The sequence below is a fragment of the Lasioglossum baleicum genome, chromosome 15 (assembly GCF_051020765.1).
Source record: "Lasioglossum baleicum chromosome 15, iyLasBale1, whole genome shotgun sequence".
Classification (NCBI taxonomy): Eukaryota; Metazoa; Arthropoda; class Insecta; order Hymenoptera; family Halictidae; genus Lasioglossum; species Lasioglossum baleicum.
This window is the reverse complement of record NC_134943.1, coordinates 774458-788316: the sequence shown is the minus strand read 5'-3', so window position 1 is coordinate 788316 and position 13859 is coordinate 774458. Positions and strand designations below refer to the sequence as shown.

The 13859-nt window shown below is 41.7% G+C and overlaps 2 protein-coding genes across 2 annotated transcripts; one reads left to right on the top strand and one right to left on the bottom strand.

The window, feature by feature from the left end:
* Nucleotides 1-1932: 1932 nt before the first annotated feature.
* Nucleotides 1933-5487, bottom strand: LOC143216540 (uncharacterized). The gene has a single exon (XM_076439690.1). The coding sequence runs from the start codon at nt 5485-5487 to the stop codon at nt 1933-1935; it is 3555 nt and encodes a 1184-aa protein (XP_076295805.1).
* A 1769-nt stretch (nt 5488-7256) lies between these two features.
* On the top strand, nt 7257-12812 carry LOC143216539 (uncharacterized). The gene is made up of 3 exons (XM_076439689.1): nt 7257-7335; nt 11540-11670; nt 11995-12812. Exons 1-3 carry the CDS (start codon nt 7257-7259, stop codon nt 12787-12789), a joined length of 1005 nt encoding a protein of 334 aa, XP_076295804.1. The 3' UTR covers nt 12790-12812.
* The last annotated feature ends 1047 nt before the right edge of the window (nt 12813-13859 follow it).

Below are 13859 nucleotides of genomic sequence, written 5' to 3'. Positions count from 1 at the left end.
ATTAATTTATATAAATTTAATCAATATTAATATACCCTAAAATCTTAATACAAAAAAATTCATTTTAAATAAAATTTTTATATAAAATTAATTTTCAATTCTAAAAAAAGCTTCCTCATTTTTTTATTATTTAGTGTTTTTAATACGTATATTAAGTTATTATTATTAGTTTTATAGGTAATTTTATACTGAGTAAAAATCCCTCATTTTTAGTTTCACTGAATATGCATGAAATTACTATAAACTTTTCTAGTTTACTATAATTTTCAAAATATTTAAAATGAAACCTTAATATTATACCATTTATAATTCTAAGCCTTTTATTTAATATGCCTTTAATTAATATCACCCCTCTAAAATTATATTAATTTATATAAATTTAATCATTATTAATATACCCTAAAATCTTAATACAAAAAAATTCATTTTAAATAAAAAAAGCTTCCTCATTTTTTTATTATTTAGTGTTTTTAATACGTATATTAAGTTATTATTATTAGTTTTATAGGTAATTTTATACTGAGTAAAAATCCCTCATTTTTAGTTTCACTGAATATGCATGAAATTACTATAAACTTTTCTAGTTTACTATAATTTTCAAAATATTTAAAATGAAACCTTAATATTATACCATTTATAATACTAAGCCTTTTATTTAATATGCCTTTAATTAATATCACCCCTCTAAAATTATATTAATTTATATAAATTTAATCAATACTAATATACCCTAAAATCTTAATATAAAAAAAATTCATTTTTAATAAAATTTTTATACAAAATTAATTTTCAATTCTAAAAAAGCTTCCTTATTTTTTTATTATTTAGTGTTTTTAATATGTATATTAAGTTATTATTATTGTTTTCTCGCTTGTGTGCGGGTTCGCGAAGGATCGGTTGTTGCCCGCCAAACTAATCTTGGGCAACTAGTTCTAGGAAGTGGACTGGATTGGTGAGGATTGCGTTTCGTCCCAGACCTGTTGGTGGATTCTTCAGTAAGGCTGGCCCAACAGGTCCTGCCTTATACGCGCGCGGATCTGTGATGCTGATCCGTTTTTGTCACTGCTCGTGTTAGACCTGAAGGGTTTCACTGCTCTGAATCTCTACTTAAAACCGAGGTGCACCGTGTCGTTTGTAGTAAAGTCTACAAGAGAAGGTACTCGGTAGAAGTCTACAGAAGAAGTAAGGTCGCTCCGCTCCAGAAGCTAACACGAGCTGAAAATTTGGGCTTCTCTTGGGGGTAGAGAGGGCGGCCCTTAGGAATTCGGTAGGTGTGCCTCGCTGATTGTTATAATCAGGAAGGTCTTTCGATTGGTTTGGTGCAGTGGTCATTCCCACTCAGGAAGTTGTAACGGTTCAAGTTATCGGTTTGCGTTGTGTGAGGGAGAGTTAGTCCCAAACGAAGATTATAGCGCTACCTGACTCGAGCAAGGACGGATGCCGGTACCTGACGACCGTATGGTCGTCGGGTTTTTTGACTTCAACCGTTTTTCACGAACGCGGTGTTCTTTAGAATTATTTCCGACGGCTGTGCAAGTCATAAAGGGGGAACCGAAATGTAAAGAGCCTGGTACGTTTATGAGGGATTGTCAGAATTAAACTAAGAGTTTAAGTCACCTTCGGAGATATTACTAAAAACGACCGTTGGTCGAGTCTACGAGTGTTTATGAAGGTCCCTTGGTCGTGAATGAATCATAAATATTCAATTGAGGATTTCGGTATAACGATTATTGCACGAGGAAATACGGTTATTTACTGGACTGTGAATTTGTGTAAATGAGATAGGCACAAAGCAAATTCCCCTGAACGATTCCTTTCGCGAGGGTTTACGGATCTTGTCAGGTATGGGTTTCCTCGGACGGAACATACTCCCCCTCGTTGATCGATTCTATCTACCGATCAATTACAAATATGATATGTCTTGACTTACGTTTAAGCTGATGGGTTGACACCGTCTGATTGTGCAGTGTCTCCGTACGGAAGAGGTGCTAGTTTTTTAACGTTTCGCTTATAAACGCCATGTGTGGTTCGAACAGTTACCGCACGTGTGATGCCGTCTGCTCCGGGATGGATTTGAACGATTCGACCCAACTGCCAACACAATGGCGGAAGATTGTCGACCCTTAGAACGACGAGGGTTCCCTGGGTGATGTCGTGGGATCCTTGGGTCCATTTGTGACGAATGTTGAGTTGATTGACATATTCCTTGTACCACCGGGCCCAAAAGTCTTGCTTGACCTTCTGGATATGTTGCCAGGTGGATAAACGGTTTGAAGATGTTGTGCTAAAATCAGTCTCGGCAAGACACGTAAGAGAATCACCGATCAGGAAATGTCCCGGAGTAAGAGCGGGTATGTCGTTTGGGTCTGATGAGAGTGGCGTAAGAGGACGCGAATTCAGAATGGCTTCTATTTCTATTACGAAGGTGGTGAATTGTTCGTACGTAAACAATTCTTCGCCGACGACCCGTTTGACATGGTGTTTAAATGATTTGACCGCTGCTTCCCACAATCCTCCGAAGTGAGGTGATAATGCGGGCATAAAATGCCAGGACATCTCTCTTGATATGAGGAAATGTTTCAATTTCTCATCCTTTGACATTGCCTTGTGATGATCTGTCAGTTCGTTGTTCGCGCCGACAAAGTTTGTACCGTTGTCTGAATATATGTTTTTACAAAGTCCTCGTCGTGCGACAAATCTTTTTAGTGCCGCGATGAACGCTTCAGTCGTTAGGTCGCTTACTACTTCTAAATGTATAGCCTTCGTGGCGAAACAAACAAACACTGCGACATAGACCTTGACGCGGGCTCGGTTCCTAAATCGTCGTTCCTTTATGAAAAAGGGGCCGCAATAATCGACACCGCTGTTAATGAATGGCCTACCTTCGGTGACGCGGGTAGCAGGTAGGTTACCCATGATGTAGTCGACTGTTGGGGGCTTAACCCGGAAACATCTTATACATTGTCGTATAACTTGACGCGTTGTATTCTTTCCGTCGATCGGCCAATATCGTTGTCGTACGTCATACAACGTGGCTGTAATTCCGGCGTGATGGGTTTTAAGATGTGAGTCGCGAATGATGAGCTTTGTTATGTGATGTCCTCGAGGTAAGAGTATTGGATGCCTTTGTTCGAACGGTAGAGCTGAATTATGTAATCGACCCCCTACGCGTAATATTCCCTTGTCGTCGAGGAACGGGCTCAAGGGTTGCAGTCGGCCTCTATTCGACACCTTTCCGATTTTCAAATCATGAATTTCGTCGGCGAACGTGGTGGCTTGAAGTAGCTGTATGATCCGGTTGTTTGATTCGCGTAATTCTTCGATGGACAAGGGTCCTGTGACTCGATGTTTCAATGGGAAGCGTAAGCAATAAGCAACGACTCGTCTGAGCCTTTGGAAACAAGAATAACGCAGAAGGATCTCGTCGGTTTGTGTTTTTAAGCTAACTAGACACGTCACCGTTCTCAATTCTGGCAGCTCGTTGCGTATGGTAAATCTCGCAGCAGGCCATGTTGTTTGGGTTTGAGCGAGCCATTTGGGTCCGTGACCCCAAAGTCTGTTCTTGATGAGTTCTTCTGAAGTTGTTCCTCGGGAAATTAGATCGGCTGGATTGTCCGCTGAGCGGATATATCGCCATGATTGAACATCCGTTTTCCGCTGAATGTCGGCTACGCGATTGGCGACAAAAGTTTTTAATGCAGATGGTGATTTGCGTATCCAGCTCAAAACGACCGTCGAATCGGTCCAGAAAACTACCTTGTCTACGTGATGTATCAACGCGTCTTGTACTGTTCGAAATAATGTGGCTAGCAGTGCGGCACCGCATAATTCCAACCGCGCGAGTGTAATTTGACTTAGTGGCGCGACGCGAGACTTGGCGCAAAGTAAATTCGCGCGAATAGAACCGTCCTGATCTATTGTTCGGACGTATAAACAAGCACCGTAGGCCCTTTCACTCGCATCGCAGAATCCGTGTAGTTCTGTTTGTCTTGCGTTTTTGAGTCTTACGAAGCGAGTGAATTCAATATTGTTCAATACTTGTAAATCTCCTTCAAATTTGGTCCATTCTGTGTGAATGTTTGCCGGAAGTGATTCATCCCAATTAATTTTTAATGCCCATAATCGTTGCATGAAAATTTTTGCAACGATTGTGATGGGTCCCAGTAATCCTAACGGATCATATATCCTAGCGATCGTTGACAATACGCTCCGTTTGGTGACCTCTTTTGTTACCGTTTGTTGGACCGAATACCGAATGGTGTCACGCCGTGCGTCCCATGATACTCCCAATGTTTTCATCGTTGTTGAATCACCTAGTATCTTTGGATGTATTAATTCCTCGTTTAGTCCCGAGAGTAATTCTGGTTCGTTCGACGCCCATTGTCGAATGTTAAGACCGCCTCGCTTCAACAACGTGATAATTTGACGTTGTAACGTTTTGGCGTCTTCGATTGAATCGGTGCCTGTTAGTAAATCGTCTACGTATAAATCTCTTTTGATACGGATTGCCGCCTCAGGGAAATCGCCTTCTTCGTCATTTGCTAGCTGATGGAGGCATCTTATTGCTAAGTATGGAGCCGGTGCGAGTCCGAAAGTGATCGTGGTTAATTCGAATGTCTCGATTTCTCCGTTAGAATTTCGCCATAAAATTCGCTGATAGGCACGATCCTCGGGTCGAACGAGAAACTGGCGGTACATTTTCTCGATGTCTCCAGTGAGGACGTACGTGTGCATTCTAAACCGTAACAGGAGCGATAGAAGGTCGTCTTGTAAGGTAGGACCGATTCTGAGCGTTTCGTTCAATGAAAGATGCGTAGTTGATTTTGCTGAGCCGTCGAAAACCACGCGAGTCTTGGTCGTAGAACTTGACGGTTTGATAACGGCGTGATGCGGTAGATAGAAGCCTGGTGTGTCAATATTTTTTGCTTGTTTCATGTGTCCGAGCTCAAGATATTCTTCCAAGACCTTTGTGTATTGCTCCCTTAACGTTGGATCGCGTTCTAATTTTCGTTCGAGCGCCCAAAAACGCTTCAAGGCGCGTGAGCGTGACTCCCCGAGTTGATCCTTTTTGTCATTAAACGGCAGAGCTACCATGTACCGTCCGGATGTATTACGTTTCACGGTTGCGGCGAAATGATTCTCGCACGCTTGATCGTCACATGAACGAAATTGCTTGACTGTTCCTTCTTCAATTTCCCAGAATTTTTGTAAATCAAAGTGGATGTTCGTGATGAAAGTTTTGTGGCTCGAATGTGATGAGGTGAGAATGTCACCTCCCAAGATCCATCCGAGTTGGGTTTTTTGCAGTACAAGATCATTGCCGCGATGCTTAGACAAATCAATTTGACCGATGCTGAGGCAGGCTAACGTTGGCCCGGCTCCGAGTAGCATATCGATCTTTCCGGGTCGATGAAATTCAGGATCCGCTAGACGAATGTTTGCCGGTATGTGAAGGTTGGATCGGTCTATCTGACGGTCAGGTAACATTCCTGCTATTCGCGGTATTGTGTGGAAGGTCAGTGTACGTTGGTAATTGGTTATTCTTGACTGTACTGTCGCCTTCACGAGATTGTTTGTCTTCGTATTGGTTTGATTTAATGCTTCGATGATTGCTGTTTGTTGGGTAGTCGGAAGTCGTAATTGTTTCGCAAGATCATCTGTGATCAGATTCGCGTTAGAGCAGGTGTCGATTAAGGTTCGACATAATATCGGTTTTTTATCGCGGTCTAAAACGTAGATCTTTGCCGTTGTCAACAAACCGTTTGTCAATCCGTCTGAAAGGAAGGTGCTGTAGTATTGTGATTGACAGTCTGTCGTACCTTGTTCTAGTCATACGTCCGTCTTTTGAACACTTGATGTCGCATCTTGGTGGAGCTGTGTATGATGCTTTTCACCGCAGACGCGACATCGACTTCTGGTGCAATGGTCAAGTTTGTGGTCTGAATCGAGGCAATTCTGGCATAGGTTGGCCGTGCGGACGGCTGCCCATCTATCTAAGATAGACATGCCCCAGAATTTATGACATCTGAAGGCTTTGTGTGCTGTTGACCTGCAGATCTTGCAGGTTGGCCTCGTGGCGTTCGTTACAAACGTTCGTTTTCTCGGTATGGGCGATGACGCCCCCTTTGTGGAACTTGTCGCGGATTTCCACGTTCGTTTCGGGGCTCGCGATCGAGGGTTCGGCGTCGTTTGCTGGGTTTCTGATGATGTTTGGTTCGCTCGGTTTGCGCTTGTCGTCGGTCTGTGTGATTTGCCCTGGTGCGACGCGTTGCGAAGATATTTAAAAAGTTCTGTGATGTTTGGCATGTTCGTATTTGTCAAAGTTTGCTCCCATGCTCCGCGCGTGTCGTCATCCATGCAATTGATCGCGATACTAGTGAGTAGGTCGTTCGCGATGTCCTCCCATGATCGACCGAGCGACTGTAGAGATCGGAGATGTGTCTGCATATGATTGATCAAATCAACTATCGCGTCTGATGAGCGGTTCGGCATCGAGGGCGTCTCCAATAACATTGAGGAGTGGCGTAAAATAAGAGCGCGTTGGTTGTCGTATGTCTCTAACATCTGAGCCCATGCGGCCTTGTAATTTTCCTCGTTTGTCGTAAACGATTCGATCGCGTCTTGAGCCTTTCCGGAGAGAGATAATCGTAGATAATTGAAGCGTTGTATGTCGGTAAGCCCGGTATGTCCTTGTATCAGACTTTTAAACGCGTCCTTAAAGGCTAACCATTTTTCTAGTCGGCCGTCGAAGCGTGGGAGATTGATTTTTGGAAGGTGTACACCTGTGATGCTGGTGGACGTGGATGGCGCGGGTGAGTCGGTCGTGATTCTCTCGGTTTGAACTTGTGTCGGCTGGAAACCTTCCAATAATTGGGTCGCATTTGCTATCGCGTCTTCGTACAAAACGGTCACGGCTTCGCGTTCGGCTTCGGTTTGTTCGAAATCCTCGTGTTGACCCAACTCATCTTGATTTTCGTTGAAATTGTCAAACTGTGTTGTTAGCCGTCCGATTCGTCCGCGAAGTTTCGTACGCGCGATCGGGGAATCTTGATACTCCGTTAGAAAGTTCATGAAAGTCGTGATGTTTAATCTGAATACGCGATGCTTGTGCTTGAGGGCACGGATACGTTGGTTCGCTTTGCTTGCGTTAGCCATTTTGATGCAAGTGGAGCGGGAATTGTTATTAACGTCCTGATCGGTAAATTCAAGTAACGTGCCTACCTTGAGCTGTTGTATTTGTCAGTGGTTGGTCAGCGATGACGGTTGCACGTGGCTGCTTTCGCTGGCGGCTGGTGATCGATGATGGTTGCACGTGGCTGCTTTCGCTGGAGGCTGGTGATCGATGATGGTTGCACGTGGCTGCTTTCGCTGGAGGCTGGCTGAATCCTTTCTTCACTCCGGTCCACAATGCATTGTCTTTACACGCACTGCACTGTAACTAGGCCGCCGATCCGGCTCGAAGGACCATATGTTTTCTCGCTTGTGTGCGGGTTCGCGAAGGATCGGTTGTTGCCCGCCAAACTAATCTTGGGCAACTAGTTCTAGGAAGTGGACTGGATTGGTGAGGATTGCGTTTCGTCCCAGACCTGTTGGTGGATTCTTCAGTAAGGCTGGCCCAACAGGTCCTGCCTTATACGCGCGCGGATCTGTGATGCTGATCCGTTTTTGTCACTGCTCGTGTTAGACCTGAAGGGTTTCACTGCTCTGAATCTCTACTTAAAACCGAGGTGCACCGTGTCGTTTGTAGTAAAGTCTACAAGAGAAGGTACTCGGTAGAAGTCTACAGAAGAAGTAAGGTCGCTCCGCTCCAGAAGCTAACACGAGCTGAAAATTTGGGCTTCTCTTGGGGGTAGAGAGGGCGGCCCTTAGGAATTCGGTAGGTGTGCCTCGCTGATTGTTATAATCAGGAAGGTCTTTCGATTGGTTTGGTGCAGTGGTCATTCCCACTCAGGAAGTTGTAACGGTTCAAGTTATCGGTTTGCGTTGTGTGAGGGAGAGTTAGTCCCAAACGAAGATTATAGCGCTACCTGACTCGAGCAAGGACGGATGCCGGTACCTGACGACCGTATGGTCGTCGGGTTTTTTGACTTCAACCGTTTTTCACGAACGCGGTGTTCTTTAGAATTATTTCCGACGGCTGTGCAAGTCATAAAGGGGGAACCGAAATGTAAAGAGCCTGGTACGTTTATGAGGGATTGTCAGAATTAAACTAAGAGTTTAAGTCACCTTCGGAGATATTACTAAAAACGACCGTTGGTCGAGTCTACGAGTGTTTATGAAGGTCCCTTGGTCGTGAATGAATCATAAATATTCAATTGAGGATTTCGGTATAACGATTATTGCACGAGGAAATACGGTTATTTACTGGACTGTGAATTTGTGTAAATGAGATAGGCACAAAGCAAATTCCCCTGAACGATTCCTTTCGCGAGGGTTTACGGATCTTGTCAGGTATGGGTTTCCTCGGACGGAACAATTATTAGTTTTATAGGTAATTTTTTACTGAGTAAAAATCCCTCATTTATAGTTTCACTGAATATGGATGAAATTACTATAAACTTTTTTAGTTTACTATAATTTTCAAAATATTTAAAATGAAACCTTAATATTATACCATTTATAATACTAAGCCTTTTATTTAATATGCCTTTAATTAATATTACCCCTCTAAAATAATATTAACCCCATAATTAAATTTTATAATAATATTCTATATAAATAATATAACCCCTCTAAAATTATATTAATTTATATAAATTTAATCAATACTAATATAACCTAAAATCTTAATATAAAAAAAATTCATTTTAAATAAAATTTTTATACAAAATTAATTTTCAATTCTAAAAAAAGCTTCCTCATTTTTTTATTATTTAGTGTTTTTAATACGTATATTAAGTTATTATTATTAGTTTTATAGGTAATTTTTTACTGAGTATAAATCCCTCATTTTTAGTTTCACTGAATATGCATGAAATTACTATAAACTTTTCTAGTTTACTATAATTTTCAAAATATTAAAAATGAAACCTTAATATTATACCATTTATAATACTAAGCCTTTTATTTAATATGCCTTTAATTAATATTACCCCTCTAAAATAATATTAACCTCATAATTAAATTTTATAATAATATTCTATATAAATAATATAACCCCTCTAAAATTATATTAATTTATATAAATTTAATCAATACTAATATATCCTAAAATCTTAATATAAAAAAAATTCATTTTAAATAAAATTTTTATATAAAATTAATTTTCAATTCTAAAAAAAGCTTCCTCATTTTTTTATTATTTAGTGTTTTTAATACGTATATTAAGTTATTATTATTAGTTTTATAGGTAATTTTTTACTGAGTTGTTACGGATAGAGAATATATTCCGTTCGTTTCTCACAGGAATCTCTTCCAGATCGTCTCTGGCGGGAAGCGTCCTAGATAACCTTTCGAACCCTTTGATTTAGGACCGAGCTCTGGCTCCGATTTCGTTAGAAGTGACAAAAATGAGAGTCTGGCCCTAAGCCCTAATCTCTAAGCGCGATTAGATAATGAACAAAGTATTCCATTCATTGTAGGGGTATATAAACCCTTAGATTCTCACTCTCGTGGGTTAGTACTGCAGTAGACACGTATCGCGTCACGTCGTGCTGCATTTCGGAAAGTTAACTTCTAACGAGATCGGGCTAAAGTACCTTTCGGATCAAAGTCTAACATTATAGATTCCGTTTGTTCGGTTTATAGTCTATTGGTCAGTGTTGAAGTTGTTTCCGAGTCCCCCGCATTGCCAGTGCGTGAAAACCGAGCACCGTAGTTTAGGTAAATTCTTTCTTTCACATTTCATATCTTTTCCTCTCATTTCCAATCGCGACACATACACACTTGTACTACAGAATAATTATAAGTAGAATATATTTGTGTTATTGGTAATTAGAGCAAGTTCATTGAACCTATAATTATCGTCCAAAATCCTTATATAGTAATTGAACGTTCCCACACGATACAACCTTACCGCTCGGGTTGTATCACTTAGATTATATAAGTTACGAGGTCTACTAACTATCCTAGCGACTCCCTGATTTCGCATCAGGTTCGTTCGCGCCTTACCAATCATCAAATAGAGATTTTTCCTACCTAGTGGCTCCCCGATTTCGCATTGGGTTCGTCCACGAAAACTATACCATCCTAGCGGCTCCCTGATTTCGCATCAGGTTCGTCCGCATCCTAACAGCTCCCTGATTTCGCATCAGGTTCGTCTGTGCTTTTATCCAACCTCCCAGCGGCTCCCCAATCTCGCATTGGGTTCGTCCGCGCTATTCTACAACCTCATAGCAGCTCCCCGGTTTAGCATCGGATTCGTCTGCGCGTCATTTCCTAGTGACTCCCCAATTTCGCATTGGGTTCGTTCACGGAGTTTCACCTTCCCAGCAGCTCCCTGATTTCGCATCAGGTTCGTCTGCGTCTGATTCCATTCCTAGAGGCTCCCTGATTTCGCGTCAGGTTCGTCCTCACTGTCTACATTCCTAGCGGCTCCCCAATTTCGCATTGGGTTCGTCCGCGTACCTTAACTAACAAATTGATACCATATTCCTGGGTTAATAACCCTTCGCCGGCCACTCGTGCTTCTCGCGGCCCTGGCGCGTAACAGAACTGGTGACAGCGGTGGGATAGTTCAATTATTTTAGGATTACTTTAATTGTGGGTTCACTACGTTAAATTACTCGTAGCTGAGTATTGACAATATACTAGTTTTCCTAGTTACGTCTCGATATTATTAGTGATATACTAGTTTTCGCTAGTCACGCTTTTATATCAATAATATACTAGTTTTCCTAGTTACAAGATTTAATATACTAGTTTTCCTAGTTACATTTCTATCAATAATATACTAGTTTTCCTAGTTAAAAGATTTCTATATACTAGTTTTCACTAGTTACCTACTTTTAATTATATACTCGTTTTCTCTAGTTACATTCTTTTAAAAATGCCGAATTCAACTGCAAATACTTCTTCCATTGACATAATGAACTTGACGGTTTCGCTTGCGCATTCTATGTCGCTTTTGACGCAAAAGACATGCTTACAGAATATTACTTCGACAATTCCGACCTTCGACGGGGAAGACCCTTCTTTAACGCGTTTCGCGCAAATTATAGAGGACGGGTTAACTTTGATTCCGGATGGTACGGAGGCCGAGTATCTGGCAATTGTTCTTACTAAACTCGTCGGGCCAGCACGTAGATGTACGTTAGGGCACAAGTTTACTACCACAAAAGCATTGGTTCAGCATTTAAAGAAACGGTTCGCTCCCGGTAAGAGCCTGTCGATTTATCAGGTAGAAATCGCGAGGTTACGCATCCGCGAAGGAGAAAACCTACGACAATACATCGATAGGACAAGCCACTTGGTCCACTGTACGCGCGGAGCCATAAGGGAAAAATACGGGGAAGAACATGCCGAAGAATTTATTGAATTGATGGAAAAAGACGTCATTGAAAACTTTATCGACGGATTACCCGATCGGATTTCCCTGAAGGTGTCGGCATCTCAGGGGGACATAAAAAATTTGGAAGATGCTTACGACGCCGTGCTACAGATAGACAAAAGACTGAGAAACCGACGACAGTCGCCGCGAAACGAATCACCATCGAGGTGGTCTCGCCAAGAGTCATACGATCAGGGTTCTCGTTACCACGAGCGTGAAGTGTCATATTCTCTATCTCCGAACAGATACGATAGACATAGGGACCGACGCTCGAGACCATCTGGTTTCGATGCGGATAGGGAAGGACGAGCGTCCGCTTGGACCTTACGTCATAGGAGCCCTTCTCACTCCCCTTCCTATCGTTCAGATTCGTCAATTGTAAGGGACGGAGAAAAGAAATATACAATTTTAAAGAATAACGATAAGGATCGCATGTCAAAGTCGTATTGTTGGCATTGCGGTACATCCGGACATGATGGAAAATTTTGTAAAAATCGACCACGTAGTCCGCGTTTTCGACGAGATTCACGAGATTCGTCAGTAGAATCGAGCAAGTCTTTAAACTTCGATCACGCTCACCGTACAGGCGACACGATGAGCGAAAACAAAGAAGTTCGCCCTCGAACTGTCCGCTTCGAGGAAAAACCCTCATCAAGGAAGCTCCAGCACCACGAATCAAAGTCAAAATCCCAGAACTGGAATCAGGCACGGGGGAATTTCTAATTGACGGTGGAGCATCCGTAAATTTAGTAGTCCTTGACGTTTTGGGAAAAGGGGCAGAAATTGTTTCACGCGAGGAAATCGAAATAACAGGCCTTACGGCAAATCCAATTCGTACGCTAGGAACTACTATACTTCACATACATGAAGCTCCTGCCTTTTTCTATGTAGTAAAGCACCTTGCAATAGAAGCAGACGGTCTTATAGGAAGTCCATTTTTGAAACAAGAGGAAGCAGAAATTTCTTATTATCATGGGACAATGGTATTAAAAGACAAGCCCACTAGGCCTATTCGTTTTTCAAATTACCAGTTAGAATCAGAGATGCCGACTAAACATCGCATCGATGCCCGATCATCTCAACAGATCGCCATAAGAATAACTAATCCGAAGGTTAAGGAAGGTTATTTGCCGCGTGTGAAGACGCATGAGAAACTCTATATAGGAGAGGCTGCCGTCTTGAACGATAAAGGAAAGTGTCATGTTATGGCAACAAATACTAGTGAAGAAATCCTGGATGTAGAAATTAATCTAACAATTATTATAAAATTTATTATAAAATGTTATAAAATTAATATATGAGATGTAGAAACAGAACCACAATTCATAGAACCGTACGACATTTTAGACTCTTCAGAGGAGGATTGTTACTCAGACATACAACGTCATTGCAATTTCAAGACTAGAGAAGATAGAATACAGGGAATATCCGAATCACTACAGTTAAGTCATTTGAACGAGGAAGAACGGGGCAGTGTTACCGCACTGATAGAGGAATTTCCCGATATATTTTATCTTCCCGGAGATAAATTAGGAAAGGCCTCCAATTTCAAGCATTCTTTACATACTACTGATGAGATTCCGGTTAACACGAGACAGTATCGCTATCCTCCTGTTCACCAAGAGGAAATCAAAAAGCAAATTAATGGTTTATTGTCCGAAGGTATTATTACTCCATCGAATTCTCCGTACAATTCGCCTTTGTGGATTGTACCCAAAAAACCAGATGCGCAGGGTAACAAACGTTGGCGTATGGTAATAGATTTTCGCGCGCTCAATGAGAAAACTATTTCCGATAAGTATCCATTACCTCAAATTACCGAGATATTAGATCGTCTTGGTGGGGCCAAATATTTCTCCATTTTCGATCTCGCCAGCGGATTTCATCAAATAGAGATGGATCCGAAAGACAGACAGAAGACAGCTTTTACGACTCCTAACGGACATTACGAATTTTCGCGAATGCCGTTTGGTTTGAAAAATGCTCCACCTACTTTTCAACGTCTCATGGATCAGGTATTAACTGGGCTCCAGGGGACGGACGTTTTTATTTACCTAGACGATGTTGTAGTTCACGCCTCGTCACTACACGAACACAATATTAAAGTCAGGAAATTGTTGAACCGTTTGCGAGAACATGGTCTAACTCTTCAGACTAATAAATGCGAATTTTTACGGAAGGAAGTTGCGTATCTAGGGCATATTATTTCAAGACAGGGAGTAAGACCCGATCCCCGAAAGTTAAAAGCAGTCAAAGAATTTCCAAAGCCGAAATCACAGAAGAATATCCAGCAATTTTTGGGTCTAGTAGGATATTATCGCAGGTTCGTACCAGATTTCACTACAAAGGCAAAGTCTCTAATTGACCTTTT